Source organism: Podarcis pityusensis (genome assembly GCF_964106645.2).
Source record: "Podarcis pityusensis genome assembly, chromosome: 3".
NCBI classification, from domain to species: Eukaryota; Metazoa; Chordata; class Lepidosauria; order Squamata; family Lacertidae; genus Podarcis; species Podarcis pityusensis.
The window spans coordinates 80,115-102,770 of record NC_138026.1 but is presented as its reverse complement, the minus strand read 5'-3'; the positions used below and the strand labels follow the sequence as shown (position 1 = coordinate 102,770).

General features: G+C 52.1%; 1 protein-coding gene across 3 annotated transcripts in view; it reads left to right on the top strand.

The window, feature by feature from the left end:
• COL4A1 (collagen type IV alpha 1 chain) overlaps positions 1-22,656 on the top strand; it is a 196,796-nt gene that overhangs the window by 149,460 nt on the left and 24,680 nt on the right. For all 3 annotated transcript variants that reach the window (XM_080997345.1, XM_080997347.1, XM_080997346.1), the window contains exons 42-43: positions 16,023-16,208; positions 17,778-17,911. In XM_080997345.1, coding sequence (XP_080853471.1) covers positions 16,023-16,208; positions 17,778-17,911 — 320 coding nt within the window. The remainder of the gene's footprint in view (positions 1-16,022; positions 16,209-17,777; positions 17,912-22,656) is intronic.

Sequence of the window (22,656 nt, the reverse complement as noted above, 5' to 3'; positions counted from 1 at the left end):
GGGGGACGAATGTCGGATACAGTTCGCTTCCCGTGGCGGGCCGCCATCCGAAGTCTTCCGGTTCTTCCTCCCTGCTCTCGTTGACGACGGTCACCTCCGCTTCCATCTCTGTGCCGCCGTGCTCGAAACCCGGGTCGTCCCCGAAAACGTCCATGTCCGTCTCTCCCTCGTTGCCTTCTGGAGACGTTGCTCGTCCTGGACCCTCCAGCCACCTTCTGCGGAACTGCTCCTCTGGTCGATCATCCCACCAATACGAGGGTTCTGAAGCAGATCCCGAGGGTGACCCCTCCGGGGAACGGGCGTCTCGTGTCGGTTCCTCGTCCGAGTCGAACCCCCGGAACGTGCTGGCTGAAAGCGTGGGCGTGAAAAGCCAGTCGTCGAAAAAGTCTGCTGGCATTGGCCTATGTGGGAAGAGGGCATGAAACTCTTCTTTGAGCAGAGGTTCGTCTAAAGCGTAGCCCGGCACCCAGCTGTTGGCACTGGCCGGGGTGCCCTCCTTGGCGAGAAGGTATTCTACCCCCTCTTCCCCCCATCTGGAGTCCAAAATCTCCGTGACTTCGTTGATGCGCTCCTCCTGTGCCACTCCCCCTTGCCCGGTTCTCTCTCGGAGCGGACCCGGTGCCGTTCCTGGTTCCTGAAACCTGTGAGGTGCCTTGTAGGGAGTGAGCACCGATCTGTGGAACACCGGATGCATTCTGGAACCCTCCGGAAGAGCCAGCCTGAAAGCCACCGGGTTGACCTGTTCTTCGACTTGGTAGGGCCCCAGTTGTTTATGCCCTAGTTTCTTCTTCGCCAACGACCTGGCCGGCACTGCGTGGGCTGCTAACCAGACCCAGTCTCCCACATGGATCTCTTCGCCAACCCTTCTGTGTTTGTCCGCTTGTACCTTGTATGCGTGTTTAGCCAGCTCCAGGTGCCGCCGCAGCTGATCGTGGACCTCCTGCAACTCCGACGCGAACGCATCTGCTGTCTGCGGCTCCCCCTCCCCCATTCTTTCCAGTCCCGGGAAGGTTCTGGGGTGCCTCCCGTTGTTGGCGAAGAACGGCGTGACCCCCGTGGACACGTGCTTCGTGTTGTTGTAGGCGAACTCGGCGAGAGGCGGGTAATCCACCCACGTCGCAGGCTGTTGATTCGCATAACATCTCAGGTACTGCTGCATGATGGCATTGACCCGCTCCGCTTGCCCGTTGGTCTGCGGGTGTCTAGCCGACGCCAGGTTGATCTTGACGTTCAGGAAGCCCATCAGCCTCTGCCAGAAGTTTGAGATGAACTGTCGCCCTCGGTCGGACAGAATAGACCGCGGCAGACCGTGAACCTTGAACACGTGGTCTATGAACAGTTTGGCGGTTTGTTCCGCCGTGGCCACCTTCGCACACGGAATGAAATGTGCCATCTTGGAGAACAAGTCCACCACCACCAGCACAGCCGTCTTGCCCCTCGAGCTGGGCAGATCCGTGACAAAGTCCAGGGCCACTCTCTCCCATGGTTCGAACGGAGTTTGCAGCGGTTCCAGCAGTCCGGCCGGCGGTCTGTGCACTGGTTTGGCCCTCTGGCAGGTGTCACACCTCGCCACGTAGTCCGCGACTTCCCCTCTCATTCCGGGCCACCAGAAGTCTCTGGCTACTAATTCCACCGTCTTCTCCTTGCCAAAGTGCCCGGCAGTGGGCGCGTCGTGCAGCTGCTGCAGTACCTTGGCGCGAAGTTCGTCTCCCGGCACGTAGATGGCCCCTTTACGGATGAGCAAACCATCTTGCAGCTGGAACTCGTCGGTCGCTGCCGTGCCCCTGTGCACCTCTGCCATCTTTGCTTGCGCGAAGGAGTCATCCTGCAACGCTCGTCGCACCGCATCCAGGTCAACTGTTGCCGCCGCGCACGCCCACACTGTCGGTGCGAAGATGTGCATGGCGGCCGCTGGCGTTGCCTCCTCCAGATACTGTGGCTTACGGGAGAGAGCATCCGCCATGATGTTGGTGTCCCCCGGGACATATTCTATTCGGAAGTCGAAATTCGCAAAGAACTCAGCCCAACGTATCTGCCTCTGGTTCAGGAACTGTGCCGTGCGCCAGTGCTCTAGATTCTTGTGGTCCGTGCAGACCTGCACCGTGTGCTTGGCGCCGATCAGGAAGTGCCTCCACGCTTTGAACGCTGCATGAATGGCCAGCAACTCCCTGTCCCAGATGGTGTAGTTCTGTTCGGACTTGCTGAGCTTCCTTGAATAAAACGCTCCCGGCCTCCAAACCCCCTGCGGGTCTTTCTGCAGCAGGACTGCTCCCACGGCTCTGTCTGAAGCGTCTGTCTCCACCCTCATCGGCCTGCTGGGGTTGACATGAAGCAGCTGCTCTTCCGACGCGAAGAGACGCTTGAGTGCCTGAAAGGACTGCTCCGCCTGCTCTGTCCAGATGAACTTCTTTTTCTTGGAGCTGAGCGTGTCCGTGATGGCCGCTGTCTGCATCGCAAAGCCTTTGATAAACTTGCGATAGAAGTTCGCGAAGCCGACAAACCGTTGGACCTCCTTCCGGTTGCGTGGGCTTTTCCAATCCAACACTGCTCGGACCTTGGCGCTGTCCATGGCGAGCCCTTTATCAGACAACTTGTAGCCCAGGAAATCCACCTCCGTCACGTCGAATTGGCACTTCTCCAGCTTGGCGTAAAGCCTATGTTGCTGTAGCCTGCTCAGCACTTCCTTGACGTGTCTGTCATGCTCCTGCTGCGATTCCGAAAAGATCAGGATGTCATCCAAGAAACAGACGCACGTCTTGTAGAGGAGCCCCGCCAACACGTGATGCATGAAAGCTTGAAAAACGTGGGAGCCATTTTGCAATCCAAAAGGCATAACTCTATATTCGTAGGTGCCCAGGGGCGTGAACATGGCTGTCTTCCACTCATCTCCTTCCCGCATGCGAATGAGGTTGTATGCCCCTCGCAGGTCCAACTTGGTGAACACTCTGCCCTTCCGTACCTTTGCGAGGAGGTCGTCGATTCGGGGCATGGGGAAGTCCGATGGCTTGGTCACACTGTTCAAGATGCGAAAGTCCACTACAAGTCTTTTTTGGGGCGTGTCCCGCTTCTTAACAAAGAATACCGGACTGCCCCCCGCTGCCTTGGACTCTCGGATGAAACCGCGCTCCAAATTATGATCTATGAACTCTTTGAGTTCCTGCAGTTCGTCCTCAGACATGGAATACAGCTTCCCTTTGGGCAGCGCCGCCCCCGGCAGCAGGTCAATTTTGCAGTCATATGGTCTGTGGGGGGGTAGCCTGTCTGCCTCCTTCTCGCAGAAAACCTCCAAAAATTCTGCGTACTTGTGGGGAACCGCTTGCAGCGTGCCTAGCTGCAGCTGTGACTCCTCTTCCCCTCCTTCCTGCCTGGGCATGATGCAGTGTTCAGCGCAAAAGGAAGAGCCGAAGGTCAGCTGCCTCTGGTACCAAGCCAGCGTCGGGCTGTGCTTGTCCAGCCAACTCATGCCCAATACAATGGGCGTGTCCGATAGTTGAGTGACATTGAAGCTGATGATTTCCCTGTGATTCCCAAGTCGCATCACCATTGGTGGCGTCTGCTTCACCACTTGCCCCCCTAGCAGCTCCCTGCCATCCACCGTGACAACCTGCAGGGGCAGCGTGGCAGGCAGCAACTGTATAGCGTGCCGATCGACAAAGTCCTGCCCTATAAAGTCCGCATTGCTTCCGGAGTCAATGGTGATTGGCACGTCCATGGTGATTCCATTGGGCAGCTGGAGCGACGCGGTGAGCCTCACTACCGGTTTGGGCGGGAGGGGGTCCATGGGCTGTAAAATCTCTGGGGACTGCTTCACTGACACGTCTGGCTGGGCCCCAGTGCCTCTTCCTCCAACCAGACTCCGTCGTTTCCCTGCTGTGGTTGTCCTTGCTGCGTTGCTGCAGTTACCATTGCTGAGGCTGCAGTGTGCTTGTGGAGCCTCTGGGGACACTCTTTCGCCATATGCTGTGGATCATCGCAGATGTAACACTTCCTGTTCCCTCTAGGAGGCTTCGCTTTCACTGCTGCCGGTGCTAGGGCTCTGGCTGCTGACTGAGCCCTTGCACCTCCAACCTCCATAGGTTCCGCTCCTCCTCCTGGCGGAGGCGTGGATTGCGCACGCGCTGCTTCTCTGGGAAGGAAGGAGGAGCCCCTGGCTGGTTCGCGCCCTCCACGCCCTTCGTCCCTGCTCCACGGACGTCCTTCCAGCCGCACCCCCACCGCCAGCGCCCTCTGAACGATCTCCTGCGTGGTCCGGGGTCTCTCCCCCCTCGCAATTTCATCTTTAACCGAGCCGTGCAATCCCTCCCAAAACAGGTCTCTTACAGGAGCCGAATCTCTGTCCCATTCCAGAGCACTGACCAAAGCGAAAAAGCGGGCATGGTACTGCCTTACGCTGGCCCTCCCTTGCTTCAGTCCATGTATCTGCTGCCGAGCAAGATCCACGTCAATGCTTGACAAAAAGCACCCATCCATCGCTTTAATAAAGGCATCCGCATTTTGGAGCGCCGGATCCTTATCTCTCCACAAATTGCGCAGCCATGCTTTAGCATCTCCATGCAAATGGGACATGATGAATCCCACCTTCTCTTGCTCATCTCTAAAGTCTTTGTTCAGCAGTTGCAGTGCACACATTACATCTGCTCTAAAGTTGGGGTACTGTTGCAAATTCCCATCGAAGTGAGAGACCAAACCGCCTGTTCGTCTCCCCAACCCAATCCCCTCCGGTTTGGGTGTCAGTTGCCCTTGCTTCGTAAGCACTTCCAACCTGACCTGGAGATCCCTGTAGGCGGCAGCTGCGTCCTCCTCTCTCTTCCTGGATGCAAGAGCCTCGGCATTCAGGCGCGACACTGCTTCTCTGAGTTCCACTATCTGCTGTTCGGCCGTCATGTTGTCTGCCGTTCGTGAGCTCGCTAGTAGGCACCCGCTTTCTCTCCTCTCCGCGAGGCTGTAGATGCCCACAATTTAAGGGATGGAGCTTACTGTCAGAGTTGCTTCCCGATCCTAGCTCACAGAGGATCACGCTAGCCAGCGATCATTAAATAAAAGTCTTTATTGAGTTACAGTTTCCATTCTCAAGCTGCTGCGTGCAACCCTACGTCTAATGGTTAGATCGGCGAAGCTCCATCTGAGTCTCCGCCCCTTGTACACCAACTTAATATCCTAGCCTTGCTCCACCTTTTCCGCCTGACTGTTCTTCTCTGGGTCCCTCTCCCCCCCGGGGTCTCTTCCTTCCGGGATTCCTCTGACGCTGACCCCCCTGACTCTTCTCCCTCCTTTCGGCGGGCTTTAGGACCTGGCTCCCTTTCCGGGCTGCCTACTGCGCCACCTTCCTGTGCATTTGAACTTGGCGCGCGCGCCCAACCTTCCACCTTCCGTCTGACCGTTTCTTCGCTCCCCGATGGAGGTGTGGCCACTCCTGACTCGTGCCCTCCCCCCTGTTGTGAGCTGCCAGCGCTTGATCCCTGGCGCCCTTCCTCTTCCCTGCTCTCTGGCGGTGACGCTGGTCCCGATTTCCAACTGCTCCCCTCTGAGTCCCCTCTGGCTCTATCTTCCTGGGGTGTCCCCCTAGGCTCCCCCCTTGCCCTGGCCACTGGTGCTCCTTTCTGTGAATCTTCTGATTCACTGGAAAGACTCGGAGATCTCGGGTCGTCGTCATCACTCATCTTTTCTTCTGCCTCCTCCCCCTCGCTCTCTGTTTCCTCCCTTGCCCTTGCCTCTGCTCCTGAACCCCTGACAATTATTATTATTATTATTATTACACTGCCTTTCATCCGAAGATCACAGCGTGGTTTATGACTATTATTATTTATTGAATTTATATACCGCCCTATACCCGGAGGTCTCAGGGCAGTTCACAGAAAAGATCAACATAAAAACTACAGTACATATATGTCAGGGCTGCCTCAAGTCTCAGCTCACAAAAGACCAACGCCTTTCCTTTCTTATATACAAACGTGTTTATTGCAGTTCATTGTTTGCTTCAGATCCGAGGCGCGCAGCCCTATGTCTGCTAGGCTTAGACCGCTGAAGTCCCTTCTGAATCTGTCCCCGCCCTGCACCAGTTTAAGAGGCTTGCGCTGCTCCACCTCTTTCTCTCTTTCCTTTTCCGCAGGGTCTTTCTGCCCACTGGGGTTTCGCCCCTCCTGGATTCCTCCGACGCGGAATCAGACTGCTCTTGCCCCCTCCTGCGGGCTTTGGGACCTGGCCCCTCCTCCGGGCTCCCTGTACTTCCGCGCGCCTCTACATTTGAACTTGGCGCGCGCCCCCAACCTCTAACTTTCCTTTTGACAGCTACGCTACTCCCTTCACTACTCCCCTCCCCTTCCGGGAGGGTGGCTTGCTCCGACCTCCCTCCTTTCTCTACTGCCGGAGCCGCCTCCCCTGATACACTGGAACCTCCACCCCCTTCGCTGCACTCTGGCGGGGAGGCTGGTCCTGACGCCCAGCTGCCACTTTGGGATCCCCCGCTGGCCCCCTGCTCCTGACAAGTCCCCCCTGGGGCTCCCCTGGCCTTGACCACCGGCGCCCCCTTCTGGGAATCCTCTGATTCGCTGGAAAGACTCATGGAATCTCTAGAGTCATTGTCATCCTCTTCCTCGCTGTCCTGGGATTCATCCCCATCGCTCTCCATCTCCTGCCTACCCTGTGCCTCTGTCCCTGAACCCCTGACATCCATCCCCCCCTCGAAGCCCCCCCTTCCCCCCTCCCGCTGCTCGGGCGCAGGTTCCGGGAGCTCCGTTGTAGCGGGGGTAGACGCTGGATACAGTTCATCGACGTCGATCTCCTCTGCTTCCAGTTCAGTGTATGCGTGCTCGAAACCTGGGTCCTCCCCCAACACATCCAAACCCTTCCCTCCCCCTGTTACTTCAGGCGATGCTGCTTGCCAAGGCCCCCTTCGCCACCCCACTTCTGGTTGATCGTCCCACCAATAAGAGCGGTCCGTGTCCACCCCCGAGCACGATCCCCTTGGAGGGCTCGATTCCGGCGTGATCTCCTCTGCGGAGGAGAACCCCCGGAAGGTGCTGCCTGAAAGTGTGGGCGTAAAAAGCCAGTCGTCAAAATACTCCTCTGGCATGGGCCTGTGTGGGAAGAGTGCATGGAACTCGTCTTTAAGAAGAGGTTCCTCCAGAGCATAATCTGGCACCCAACTGTTGGCGCTGGCCGGGGTACCTTCCCTGGCGAGGAGGTATTCCACTCCCTCCTCCCCCCATCTCGAGTCCAGAATTTCCGTGACCTCGTTGAGTGTCGGGGTCCTCGGTGACTCCCCCCCCCCCGGTGATTCTCTACGTGGGTCTGGTGCCGTCCCTGGCTCCTGAAATCTGTGTGGGGCCTTGTAGGGTGTAAGCACCGACCTATGAAAGACCGGGTGCATTCGGGAACCTTCTGGGAGGGTCAACCGAAAAGCTACGGGATTGATCCTGCCCTCAACTTGGTATGGCCCTAGCTGTTTGTGTCCTAGCTTCTTCTTAGCTAACGACTTGGCCGGCACCGCCTGGGCTGCTAACCATACCCAGTCCCCCACCTGGATGTCTTCTCCTGCCCTCCTGTGCCTGTCTGCCTGCACTTTGTAGGCGTGTTTAGCTAGTTCCAAGTGCCGTCGTAGCTCCTCGTGGACCTCCTGCAATTCTGCTGCTAAATGCTCAGCTCCCTGCGACTCTCCCTGCGTCGTTGTCTCCAACGCCGGGAAGGTTCTGGGATGTCGCCCATTGTTGGCGAAGAACGGTGTCACCCCCGTTGACGCGTGCTTCGTGTTGTTGTAGGCAAACTCGGCCATCGGCAAGTAGTCCACCCAAGTTGCAGGCTTTTGATTGGCGTAACATCGCAGGTACTGCTGCATGATGGCATTGACCCTCTCCGCTTGGCCGTTGGTTTGCGGGTGTCTCGCCGACGCTAAGTTGATCTTGACATCCAGGATGCCCAGGAGCTTCTGCCAGAAACTGGAAATGAATTGGCGACCCCGGTCGGACAGGATGGACCGCGGTAAGCCGTGCACCCGGAACACGTGGTCTATGAACAGCTTGGCGGTCTGTTCCGCTGTTGCCACCTTCGCGCAAGGAATGAAGTGCGCCATCTTGGTGAACAGGTCTACAACCACAAGCACCGCCGTCTTGCCCCGTGAACTGGGCAGATCAGTAACAAAGTCCAGCGCCACCCGTTCCCACGGCTGTAGTGGCGTCTCCAGCGGTTCCAGCAATCCCGCTGGCTTCTTGTGCACTGGCTTGGACCTCTGACAAATGTCACACCTGGCGACGTAATCCGCGACCTCTCCCCGCATCTGGGGCCACCAAAAGTCTCTGGCTACTAAGTCCGCCGTCTTTTCTTTGCCGAAGTGACCCGCGCTGGGTGCGTCGTGTAACTGCTGTAAAACCTTCGCACGGAGATCGTCTCCGGGCACGTAGAGAGCACCTTTGTGGGTCAGCAGACCGTCGCGTATCTGGAATTCGCCGTCCTTTGCTGTCCCTCTTCGCACCTCCTCCATCTTGGATTGTGCGAACGGATCCGTCTGCAGCGCGCGTCGTACCGCGTCCAGGTCCACGGCGGCGGAAGCGCACGCCCACGCTTGCGGTGCGAAAATGTGCCTGGCTGCCACTGGTGCCGCTTCCTCGAGATACTGCGGTTTCCTGGAGAGCGCATCCGCTATGACGTTGTTGTCTCCCGGGATATACTCTATCCGGAAATCGAAATCCGCAAAGAACTCCGCCCATCTCATGTGCCTCTGGCTCTGGAGCTTCGCCGTGCGCCAATACTCTAGGTTCTTGTGGTCCGTGCGGACCTGCACGGTGTGCTTGGCTCCGATAAGGAAGTGCCGCCACGCCTTGAAAGCCGCGTGGATGGCCAACAACTCCCTGTCCCAGATGGTGTAGTTCTGTTCCGACTTGCTGAGCTTCCGGGAATAGAAAGCGCAGGGCCTCCAGTTCCCTTGCGGATCTTCCTGCAAGAGGACGGCCCCCACTGCTCTGTCAGATGCGTCAGTCTCAACCCGCATGGGCCTGCCGGGATTCACGTGTAGCAGCTGGTCTTCGGACGCGAAGAGACTCTTAAGTCTCCTGAAGGACTGCTCCGCCTGGTCCGTCCAGGTGAACTTTTTCTTCTTGGAACTGAGGGTGTCCGTGATAGCTGCCGTCTCTTTCGCGAAACCCCTGATGAACTTGCGGTAAAAGTTGGCGAAACCGACGAACCTCTGGACCTCCTTCCGATTGCGCGGACTATTCCAGTCCAACACCGCGCGGACTTTGGCGCTGTCCATGGCTAGTCCCTTGTCGGACAGCCGGTAGCCCAGGAAATCCACCTCCGTCACGTCGAACTGGCACTTCTCCAGTTTGGCGTAGAGCCTGTGCTCCCGTAGCCTCTGCAGGACCTCCTTTACGTCTCTCTCGTGAGTCTCCTGCGATTCTGAGAAGATCAGAATGTCGTCGAGGAAGCATACACACTTCTTGTAGAGGAGTCCTGCTTGCACGTGGTGCATGAATGCTTGGAAACAGTGGGAGCCATTTTGGAGACCAAACGGCATAACTCTGTATTCATAGGTGCCCAGCGGCGTGAACATGGCCGTCTTCCACTCGTCACCTTCCCTCATGCGTATTAGATTGTATGCTCCGCGTAGATCCAACTTGGTGAAGATCCTCCCCTTCCTCACCGTCGCGAGCAGGTCGTCAATCTTGGGCATGGGGAAGGCCTTGGGCTTTGTCATCGAGTTGATGGCCCTATAGTCCACAATGAGCCTTTTTTGGGGCGTGTCCTTCTTCTTCACGAAAAACACAGGACTGCCCCCCACGGCCTTGGATTCTCGGATGAATCCCCGCTTCAAATTGTGATCTATGAACTCCCGGAGTTCCTGCATTTCATCTTCAGACATGGAATACAGCTTCGCAGTCGGCAGCGTCGCCCCTGGTAAGAGGTCAATTGCACAGTCGTAGGGCCGGTGGGGTGGTAATTGGTCAGCTTCCTTTTCACAGAAGACCTCCAAAAACCCCTTGTACTTGTGGGGCACTGCCTGCACCATGCCTAGATGCAACTGCTGCCCTTCCTCCTGGCCCTCCTCCTCCTGGCCTGTCTGGATGCAATGTTGTGCGCAGTAGGACGAGCCAAAGGTGAGCTGCCGCTGGTACCACGCTAATGATGGGCTGTGTCTATCCAGCCAACTCATGCCTAACACTATAGGCGTGTCTGACAGTTGGGTGACATTGAAACTGATGACCTCGCGATGATTCCCAATTTTCAGCAGCATGGGTGGCGTCTGTTGTACCACTTGCCCACCCAGCAACTTTCTGCCATCTACCGTGACAACGTTCAGAGGCAGCGTGGCTGGTAGTAGCGCTATGCGATGCTGCTTGATGAACTGCATCCCCACGAAGTCTGCGTTGCTCCCTGAGTCAATCGTAATGGGGACTTCCAGGGTGAGTCCATTAGGTAGCTGGAGAGTAGCAGTGAGCTGCACCACTGGCTTGGGTGGTAAGGGGTCTGTAGGCTGCAAAAGCGCTGGGGACTGCTTCACTGACTTGCCTGGCGGAGCCCCAGCATCTCTGCTTCCATCCAGGCATTCTCGTTTCCCTGAAACTGTTCTCCTTGGAACTCTTCCCCTCTTACTGTTGCTAAGGCTGCAGTGTGCTTCTGGAGCCTCTGGGGACACTCTTTAGCCATGTGCTGTGGGCTGTCACAGATGTAACACTTCCTGGTCCCTCTAGGAGGCTTCGCCTTGACTGCTCCGGACGCTGAGGCTCCGGCAGCTGACTGAGCCTTTGCACGACCCAGCTCCATTGGCTCCTCCCCTCCCTTCAGCATAGGCGAGGGATTTGTACGTCCCAGGTCCCTGGGAAGAAGAAAAGGAGGCGCTCTAGCTGGTGGGCGGACGTGACGCCCCTCCTCACTGTGCCAAGGGCGTTCTTCATGACGCACCCCTATCGTGAGTGCCCTCTGGACGACGTCTGCTAGGGTTTGAGGTCTGTCTCCCCTAGCCAGCTCATCTTTTACTGAGCCATGAAGCCCCTCCCAAAACAAGTCTCTCACTGCCAGGGAGTCTTTTTCCCAGCCCAGCACATTCAGCAATGCAAAAAAGCGAGAATGGTACTGACGCACTGTAGCCTTGCCCTGCCGCAATCCATGCATCTCCTGGCGCGCCACATCAACGTCAACGGTAGATTGGAAGCAAGCGTCCATGGCTTTGATAAATTCGTCAGAGTCCCTGCGGGCAAGACCATCTTCGCGCCACAAATTGCGTAACCAGGTTCTAGCTTCCCCATGCAAGTGGGACACAATAAAGCCTACTTTCTCCTCCTCATCTTTGAAGTCTTTTCGAAGCAAATGCAGCGCGTATAGGACGTCTGCTCTGAAGTTGGGATAATGCTTCAGGTTCCCATCGAAGTGGGCTACTAAATTGCCCCCCGTCTTCCCAGAGCGATTCCCTCTGATCTGGACCCCGGGAACCCCTGTTTGCACGCCTGATCCCACCTGGCTTGCAGATCCTGGCATCGCGCTTCTGCTTCGGCAACTGTCTTCTGAGAGACCCGTACTGCAACGGGGAGTTCAGCGACTGCGTTTTGCAGGGTCGTTATCTGCTCCTCAGTAGCCATGTCTGCCAAACTTCGTGAGCTTTGCAAAAAATTTTTTTTGCAGTTTCAGAGAGAAGGGACTTACTGTCAGGGCTGCCTCAAGTCTCAGCTCACAAAAGACCAACGCCTTTCCTTTCTTATATACAAACGTGTTTATTGCAGTTCATTGTTTGCTTCAGATCCGAGGCGCGCAGCCCTACGTCTGCTAGGCTTAGACCGCTGAAGTCCCTTCTGAATCTGTCCCCGCCCTGCACCAGTTTAAGAGGCTTGCGCTGCTCCACCTCTTTCTCTCTTTCCTTTTCCGCAGGGTCTTTCTGCCCACTGGGGTTTCGCCCCTCCTGGATTCCTCCGACGCGGAATCAGACTGCTCTTGCCCCCTCCTGCGGGCTTTGGGACCTGGCCCCTCCTCCGCGCTCCCTGTACTTCCGCGCGCCTCTACATTTGAACTTGGCGCCCGCCCCCAACCTCTAACTTTCCTTTTGACAGCTACGCTACTCCCTTCACTACTCCCCTCCCCTTCCGGGAGGGTGGCTTGCTCCGACCTCCCTCCTTTCTCTACTGCCGGAGCCGCCTCCCCTGATACACTGGAACCTCCACCCCCTTCGCTGCACTCTGGCGGGGAGGCTGGTCCTGACGCCCAGCTGCCACTTTGGGATCCCCCGCTGGCCCCCTGCTCCTGACACGTCCCCCCTGGGGCTCCCCTGGCCTTGACCACCGGCGCCCCCTTCTGGGAATCCTCTGATTCGCTGGAAAGACTCATGGAATCTCTAGAGTCATTGTCATCCTCTTCCTCGCTGTCCTGGGATTCATCCCCATCGCTCTCCATCTCCTGCCTACCCTGTGCCTCTGTCCCTGAACCCCTGACAATATATATAATCAAAATAAAAACAACAACCCAATAACACACAACAACCAGAAAAGAGCCACATTTTAAAAGGGTATAGGATCTCAAACAAAGGCCTGGTTAAAAAGGCACATTTTTGCCTGGCACCTAAAGCTGTATAATGAAAGTGTGAGGCTTTCCCTGGGGAGAGCATTCCACAGATGGGGCCCATTCTGCAGAGAAGGCCCATTCTCATTTTGCCACCCTCCGGACCTCTTGAGAAGGAGGTACATGAAGGAGGGCCTCAGAAGATGATCTCAGGGTCCAGGTAGGTTCATATGGAAAGAGGCGGTCCTTGAGATATTGTGGTCCTAAGTTGTTTAAGTCTTTATAGGTCAAAGCCAGCACATTGAATTGGGCCCAGAAACTGATTGGTAGGCAGTGGACCAGGATCGGTGTAATATGCTCAGACCGTCTTGCTCCAGTGAGCTACCTTGCCACATGGGGGATAGGATTGAGCCCTGCGGAACCCACATTGAAGGTTCCACAGGGCTGCAACCCTCTGGGAATGACCATCCAAGTAGGACTGGAACCACCGCAAACTGGTGCCACCCACCCCTAGTTCAGAGAGTCACTCCAGAAGGATACCATGGTCAATCGTATCAAAAGCCGCTGAGATGTCGAGAAGAATTAACAGGGACTTGTTTCCTTGTCTCTCTCTCAACAGAGGTCATACAGGGTGACCAAAGCAGTTTCTGTGCCAAAACCATACCTAAACCCCAATTGAAATGGATCCCAAAAATCAGTTTCATCCCAAATCACCTGAATCTGGTCCGCAACCACTCGCTCCAGAACCCTGCCCAGGAAAGGGAGATTAGCAACTGGCCGGTAGTTAGTTATGTTTTCTGAAACCAGGGGAAAATTTTAAGAAGGAGTTTTACCACTGCCTCCTTCAAACAGACAGGGACCTCCCCCCTTGTAAAGAGGCATTGACCTCCCTGACCCAGCCAGCTGTTCCCTCCCTGCTGGTTTTTATCAACCAAGAGGGGCAAGAGGATCTGGGCACAAATGGTTGCCCTGACTGATCCAAGCACCTTGTCTACATCCTCGAGCCTTACCAATTGAAATTCCTCCAACACAACAGGACTAGACTGTGCTCTGGCCACCCCATGAGATTCATCTGCTATAACAGCAGTCAAGATATTGGTGAATGCAAGCGATTTTATCCTCAAAATGCTTTGCAAACAAGACACAGCAAACTATCATTGGTTCTATCACCTTCTTTGGGCCAGCCTGTAAAAGGCCGGTACAACCCAGAAAAGCTCTGCTGGACGACATAATGAGGATGCAATGGAGGCAGCAAAGTATGCCTTCTTTGCTGACTTCACTGCCACTAGGTAGGCTCGATAATGAGCCCTAACTAGTGTTCGGTTTCATTCATTCAGATCTTTCCTCCACTTGCATTCAACTGTCTCCCAGCTTGCTTCCTTGCCCTAAGCTCTGGCCTCCAGCAACTCAGGGAAGGCCAGGGGGCCAATCAGGCTCTGTGAAGTGGTAGAGGGCACTCAGGGGCGATTGTGTCTTCCACTGGATTCCACTGTGAATTCCACTGGATCCATCAGCCTTCGAGGGCAGACCTTCCTAATAGGTCCCCTGCCCCTGCGAAGGGGAAAAGGTACTGATACCCTAAATCTCAACAGGAAGTGATTGACAAGAGACTGATGTCAATGTCCCCCACCTTCAAATCACCCTCTTCCTGCCTAGTCGAGAAAACAATGTGCGTTGGGCCGGTGACATGTTGGGACAGCCCTATGGTTGTCATGGTGGCCATGAGGTCCTGAGCCACCCCAGAGCCAGCTGCCTTGGCATGGATGTTGAAGTCTCCCAGAACCAGCAGTCTCGGAGTCCTCAATACCGCCTCCAAGACTAGCTCTGTCAACTCAAGCAGGGAGACTGCTAGGCAGCAAGGTGGACGGTAAACCAGCAGAATCCTAGTCCCCATTCCCCAATCCTGGAACACACACACTAGATCCCGCCCCCCCCACTGGACAGAGAGCCTGGAGATAGAGAGAGAATCTCTATAGACCACAGCAACTCCCCATCCCCAACGCTTGAGTCTGGCCTGATGCAGCACTGAGTACCCAATTGGGCACAGCTGGGTGAGACCCACTCCGCCCTGTTCACCCACCCAGGTTTCAGTGATACATGCCAGATCAGCCACCTCATCATAATCAGATTATGGATGAGGGAGATTTTATTCTGGACTGAACTGACATTCAACAGCAGCAGTCACAGACCCGAGGGCTGTCTGATATGACAACCACAATTCCCTGAGTTGGTGGAGGGACTGGCACAGTCACTAACTCCCTGTCCCTCCTCCCAAGCCATACCTCCCCCTACCCAGAACCACTGAAATTGGGCCTCCCCATGCTCCTCCCTTCCCAGGCACATCCCACCCTTACGACTCAGTTAAAAACAGTTAAAACACATAAAAAAGAATTTAAAAGGATATAAAGCAGCAGTCCTTATAAAACCTGTCAGGCCCCACCCTGGGCCAGGTAGATAGAGGCAGGAGCTTAGCAGGGTGGTTTACAACATAAAAACACAAAAATACATGACATAGTGTTACAAAACCAAGACAGTTCTGCTTGTTCTGTTCACCCTCTCCTCAACAAACTTCTCAACCTGGGAAACAGCCTTACTAGAAAAATTAACCAATAAACTGAAACTGACACGGGGACAAACAGAAGAAGACACCTTTACCCCGGTATTGCTCCCCTTTATCACATACACATCCCAACAAGACAATGACAAAAATCCACCAACAGCATACAAATCAACATGGCTAACCTGATCCAAAACACCCACCCACCCCACTCACACACGAAAACAAAGATCACCACAGCTAACCACAAACAAACAACCACACCCTAGGCCAACTCCAACCTCTCTCACCACCTAAGGAACACAAGTGAATAGCAGAGAACCTGCACAAGCAACGCTGACACAAAACCCCACATATATTAAGTATAATAGAAACATCGCCACCCGATCCCAACCCCACTCACCTTCCCCCCCACCTCTCCCCCCCCCTTCTTCCTAATGTCTCAACAAACGAAACTGATCTGTAAAAAATGTTACTTGGAAGAAAAAAAAGAGAGAGAGATATTGCACATACTTTTGTAAACCAAGAAAAGATATAATAATAATAATAATAATAATAATAATAATAAAAACAACAACAACTTCTCAACCAAGAATCCCAGGGTGTGAGGGACTCCTCAGGTGACATCTATACAAACTTTGATAAAGTTGAAGAGGTCTGTTCCAGAGCTACAAACAACATAACAGGCAGCTTTCTCTGTAGAGCGATAACACAGAATGGCTAATGCATCGAAAGCATCCATGGTTATCAGAGCACAGTTACACACACACACACACACACACACACACACACACACCGCTAAGTTAAACTGTTTCCCCATCCCCAAAACAAGTTTCCAGTTAAATGTCATCTATTAAGCCTTCCATCTTTTTTTCTTGGTCCTGACCAACAACAGTTTAGATGACTCAGTTTCAGACATTTACTAGTCTCTACACTTCATATGTCTAAGATAACGAGTTTCCTAAATGATTGTCATATTAAATCTTAGGTGCAAAAGGAGATGTGGGCTCCCCTGGCTCCCCAGGAAGTCCAGGGATTCCTGGTACAAAGGGAGAAGCAGGATTTCCTGGCCCTCAGGGTCCTTCAGGCCAACCAGGTGTTCCTGGATTGCCAGGCAAAATTGGAGAGGGACCTAAGGGTGACCGGGGGCCTCAAGGTCGACCTGGGTTTCAAGGTAAGAGTATTTGTAGACAACATACAGTTGTACCTTGTAAGTCAAACAGCTTAGTTCCCAAACAGTTTGGCTTCCAAACATCGCAAACGTTGACTGTTCCGGTTTGTGAACTATTTTTGGGAGCTGAATGTCCAACAGGGCTTCCACATTTCCAATTGGCTGCAGGATCTTCCTGCAGCCAATCAGAAGCCGTGCTTTGGTTTTTGAACGTTTTGGCAGTCGAACAGACTTCCGGAACAGATTCTGTTCAACTTCCAAGGTACAATTGTACCTCTACGTGTTTTTACAAACTTAATGAACAATTAATGTACAATGATCGATCAACAGTACTTATTCAAGAACAAAAAAAATTGAGTGAAAGAATTTCATGCTGGTCTATTCCCAAGATAGAAATGCTGATGTTATGCATCGTTGGATGAAGGAATTGAGGGGATGTTCATCAAATTTGCAGATGACACCAAACTGCAACTAATGCTGCAGAAGACAGAATCAGAATTCAGAATGACCTTAACAATGGGATTACTGGGTCCAAGTTAACAAAATGAATTTCAATAGGGACAGAGGGAAGGTTCTGTACTTAGGCAGGAAGAACCAGGTGCCCAAATATAAGATGGGGGACCGCTGGCTTACTAGTGGTACATGTGAAAAGTAAAACAGTCTGGTGCAGCAACAAAAAAGCTAATGCTATTCTAGGCTGTATCAACGGAAGTATAGTGTTCCAATCAAGGGAAGTAATAGTCACACTCTATTCTGCCTTGGTGAAACCACACCTGGAGTCCTGTGTCCAGTTCTGGGCATCACAATTTAAGAAGGTTGTTGACAAGTTGGAACGCATGCAGAGGAGGGAAACGAAAATGACCAAGGGTCTGGAAACCAAGCCTTATAAGGAACAATTGAGAGGGTTGGGTCTGTTTAGCTTGGAAAAGAGGAGACTGGGAGCATGATAGCCATCTTTAAATATCTGAAGGGCTGCTACATGGAAAATGGAGCAAGCTTGTTTTCTCCTGGTCTGGATGGTAGGACTCGAATCAATGGCTTCAAGTTTTCAGAAAGGAGATTCTGACTGATCATCAAGAAGAACCTTCTGATGCTCAGAAAGGACTCCCTTGGGAAAGTGGTGAACTTTCCTACCTTGGAGGTTTTTAAGCAGAGGTTGGCTGGTCATCTGGCATGAATGATTTAGCTGTAATTCCTGCATTGCAGGGAGTTAGACTAGATGTCCAACTCTATAATTCTCTGGTTCTCTGATTCTATTATTTTAATTACAGAATGTCAAATGGCTTAAGAGTTTCATTAGGTACATTATTGTTATTTGGAAAGCAAAATGTATCAATAAATCTTTTTTTAATAGATAGATGTACATCCCAAATGCTGTTGTTTCCAGGTTCCACAAAATTATTGAAATGGAATTGTGAAAGTCGCATTCATTTTGGATTTTGAAGTGTTTTATTGCTCCCGGGCACTTCTTTGGTTTTACCTTGGGCATAGTCAGCCATTATTTGGCCAGGCTCATTTTCTTTCTTCTAACAACAATATTGCCCATAAGTAACTTTTCCATTCCTGTTTTAGGACTTCCTGGGCCACAGGGCTCTCCAGGTGCTCCAGGATTAGCAGGAGTCAAAGGAGAAAAAGGAAGCCCAGGATGGCCAGGAACACCAGGAAGACCTGGACTCAAAGGTGACCAGGGGCAGCAAGGAATCCCTGTAAGTCACTTTCAGGAGTACTGTATTAATGGATTTATCTATTATTACATAATGAAATAGTGTTTGTTAATTTGTTCATTTCATTTACTAGATTAATTGGTTCTGAATTAATTTTCAAACCAGTATATATGTATTTAAAAAATGTACTCCCCTGTACTAAATAGTTGCTGAAGGGGGCACTGTTGGGAATCAAGCCTTTATCAGGAGAAACTGGCCACTCTCCAGGCACCCGGCTTGATCTCCTGTTGACCTCCCTGTCTGCATTCCCCAGCAGGATCCAGGCAGAGGTCGCGATAGGCGATCCTTCTCAGAGTGAGAAGAACACACACCCCTCTTTCCTGCCCCCCCAGTCAGGGGAAAGAGATAGACAGAAACGTATTTACATGCCTTTATTTCTGTCTTTGCAGCGTTACAGAAATCATGACTGCTCTCTTCAAGCTTCAGCAGTCGAGAGACAAACTACACCTGTACTTCCTGTACAGCTCATATTACACTCTGAGCTAATTCCGGTGCCCTCTGCACTGTGAATTGACTTGTCCCTCTGTTTCCCACGGAACAGTCCCAACATTCCCATTATGTTTTGCTTTCAAGCTACCAGCTCGCGGCCGCATTGCTTCTATATCGTAACATACTCCCCCATATGAATCAATGTGCGCTGCGAGCAAAGCATGATCCAGAGAAGAAAACAAATAGTTGTTATATATATAACACTCCCCTGTTGTTTCAGTTCCAACCTTGGAACTACCCGCCACTGGTTTCCCCAGTGTACCTCTCTGGTTGTCTGACTTCCAAGGAATGAGTGCATCTGCATTTCCTTGGCTAGGGAATGTAGTGTTACGCTTAGCAACTCCCTGTTGTGTCTTTGTCTCTGACTTAGACACACCTTTAACCTGTCTTGAGTTGTCAACAATAGTAACACATGCTACAGCTGAGTTAGCAAACTCTTTTGAATACCTCTTGGGTGGTACACCCTTTGTAACTCTCTCGGACCTGCGTATGAGGTGCTGATCCTCTCTGCTCACTGGTTCAGTCTCAGGACTCTTTGGAGAACCAGTTCCAATAGTAAACAGTGGTACATCCTTCACCTGTGAAGGTCTATCCATTGTGTGAGATTTCCTCTCAATGACTGTGTCATTGAGACAGTGAGCTCTTTGAGCTATCACTGTCACTCTCAGTACTACTGTAATCAGTAAAATCATCATCATCATCTGAATTGTCCTCAGTGGGAAATGTGTGAACAATTACTCTCTCCTGTTCAGGAGCACTCTCTAGAAATTTTGTGAGAACCACCTGACCAGATTCAGACAAAATTACTCTGTAGAGACCCTTTTCATAACCCACAAAAATGCCTCTAGCATTCTTTACTCCACCTGGAGCTTCAGTCTTCACATGAGACCCAAAAACCTTAAAATGGGCAACAGAAGGTTTTCTGTGGAACAGCTTCTCAAAAGGAGAACTTCCCAAATCTTTTGAAACCTTTGTCATCCAACTGTAACAAAAACACATTAACGATTCCGCCCAATACTCATGTGGCAAATGTGAACTTTGCAATTGCGCTTTCATGCCATTTTGCAATTCTTTGTTCACTTGCACACAGACACTTCTGTTCCATGCTTCTGCAGAAACAGCAGTCTTGTGCCTTATCCCTTTCTTATCCAGGAAATCCTGAAAATCCTGCAAAAGAAAAACTGGCTTTTCATCTGTGAAAAGACAATCAATGTTAGCATTATGAACATTCGTAACCTTGTCACAAAACTCTTTAAACCTTTCTAAGGCTTCTTGTGGTTTCTGCAATATATGTACCCACACATAATGAGAGAAATAATCCACACACACAAGATAATATCTTGCATTGCCTCTAGACAGTGCTAGAGGACCAATCACATCAGCATACACTCGCTGAAAAGCTTTGGTTACTTTTGTCGTCTTCTGGATTTTTTTCGACACACCTGCGAGAGAAATCATGTTAGAATCAGATGCATTACAATTTATGCAATCACTTTGATCAAAAGTCAACAAATACAGTCCATCTTTCTCTCTGGCAGAAAGATACAGCTCTCCATCTTTGAAGATTTTGCAGCTTTCTCTATCATAGGACAAAGTCAGTCCTTTCTTTGTGATCTGCGAAACACTCAGCAGATTGAACTTTAAATCAGGAACCAAATACACCTTGTTAATAGTCAAGTTCAGACTCTCTAGATACACAGTTCCAAACCCGGTCGCTTCCAGCTCCTGACCGTTGGCTTGTTTCACAGTGAAGCTTTGCTTCTTAAACGTTGAAAACAGATCTCGCCGCGACGTCATGTGTTGCGTCGCTCCAGTGTCCAAAATAAAAGTGTTTTCCACTTCTGGTGTGGCTTTTAGTGACATCAAAGCCATAGCTGGTTCCACTTGGGACTTGGTACGACTTTTGCCTGACACCTCAGGCTTTGCAGAGCTTCCCTTAGCTCCTTTCTGCTGACGTGGCCTCTTACAGTTCCGCTGAAGATGCCCAGGTTGGCCACAATTGCGACAACAAACAACGTTCAGAGCTTCAGCTTGCTCTTTCCTTACAATGGCAGTGGGGGCGCTACAACTCCGAGCTTCTCTCCCCCTGTCAGCAACATCCATTGCAGCAAGTACAGGAACAGCAACAGTTCCTTCACTCCCCCTTTTGGGGTCAAAGCTCTCCTCAGCTTTCAATTAGCTTTTAGGAATTTGGCCAGCACCATCTTGGCTCCCCCCTTCTGGGGTAGTACACTTTCGGTTCTTGCTTCTCACTCCAGCTTCACAAGCTTTTCGGAGCTTCTGAGAGAACAAAGCCATCTCAATCTCAAGCCTCAGCTTTCAGCAGTGAGCTTGTAAAATCCAAGAGTCTATTGGCTGTTTACTGCCTCACTTGGCAGCTAAACGCAGGCTGTTTTGAAAGCCCCTCCAAGAGCAGTGAGATAATAGACAAAACAAACGCTGTTTACCAGCCTCTCACAGTCCCAGCCCCTCTTCCGTTGTTGGCCAGTAACTTTCCACTTTACTGACGTTTCGTTGCTTAGCAACTGGACATTCCAGGCTTATCAAGACTCAGGTATGCGAAATATGTGGCTCTCTTTCAGTGCTGGTTTCATCCAAAAGCAGACACTCAGTGAACCGAAGAATGCTTCAATTCGCGTTCACTCTCACAGCCATAAAATCACCATACCTTGAGGGAATCCGTTGCTCAGCAAAAACACCTCCTCCGGTGCTCAGCCGTCCTTGTAGCTTCCATCCGCCGGCTACCACATTCTTTATCTTCTTTGCAGAGGATGAAGTACGATCCATCAACCTCTCTTGTTGCTTGCATGGATCAAAACCATCCTCTGCTACCAGATGTTGGGAATCAAGCCTTTATCAGGAGAAACTGGCCACTCTCCAGGCACCCGGCTTGATCTCCTGTTGACCTCCCTGTCTGCATTCCCCAGCAGGATCCAGGCAGAGGTCGCGATAGGCGATCCTTCTCAGAGTGAGAAGAACACCCCCCCTCTTTCCTGCCCCCCAGGCAGGGGAAAGAGATAGACAGAAACGTATTTACATGCCTTTATTTCTGTCTTTGCAGCGTTACAGAAATCATGACTGCTCTCTTCAAGCTTCAGCAGTCGAGAGACAAACTCCACCTGTACTTCCTGTACAGCTCATATTACACTCTGAGCTAATTCCGGTGCCCTCTGCACTGTGAATTGACTGTCCCTCTGTTTCCCACGGAACAGTCCCAACATTCCCATTATGTTTTGCTTTCAAGCTACCAGCTCGCGGCCGCATTGCTTCTATATCATAACAGGCACATGCTAGAGCAACAGGTTGAGTCCAGTGCTCAACTTCCTGCACTTCCCACCCCCCATTGAACCTTCAAATTTGTTACAAGTACCAGTAGGCAAGGCTGCCTAGCACATCTGGGACCAGGAGCAAGGATTATGACCTTACCTACTTCTCTTATCCTCTCTCATGCATTTTGGAAAAGGCATGGCCCCAAATCAATCTCTAAACATGGAAGCTACTGACAAAATGATCCTTCAAAGATTGCTAACCTGCATGCTGACCTTATCAAGAATGGCAGGGGGGGATGGTGACATCATCAACCAAGATGGTGCCTTGAATCGCCGCTGAGCTCCTTCCTGAGAACAATAACCAGCACAAACTGAGACAATGATGAGTAAGCATTTTAAAAATAATTCCCCCTGTTAGGCTATGAGCTTTAGCAAGTCTGGATTGCTAAAAGGGACCTTAGACCCGTGGATTTCACTACCTTTGAAAGAATCTCCCTCAGGCACAGGCCAAGCACTAGCAGGCCCCAAAATGGCTGCCAAAGCTTCCAAAAATGAAAAAGCAGAAGCAGGGAAACTGATAGGCCTTGAAAATAGGTAAAGGGACCCCTGACCATTAGGTCCAGTCGTGGCCGACTCTGAGATTGCGGCACTCATCTCGCTTTATTGGCTAAGGGAGCCGGCGTACAGGTCATGTGGCCAGCATGACTAAGCCCTTCTGGCGAACCAGAGCAACGCACGGAAACGCCGTTTACCTTCCCGCCTGGAGTGGTACCTATTTATCTACTTGCACTTTGACGTGCTTTCGAACTAATAGGTTGGCAGGAGCAGGGACAGAGCAACGGGAGCTCACCCTGTCACGGGGATTCAAACCGCCAACCTTCTGATCAGCAAGTCCTAGTGCCACCCGCACCCCTGGCCTTGAAAATGCACAAGGCCTAGTAGCCCTAATCAGGAAGGAATTTGCCCAAG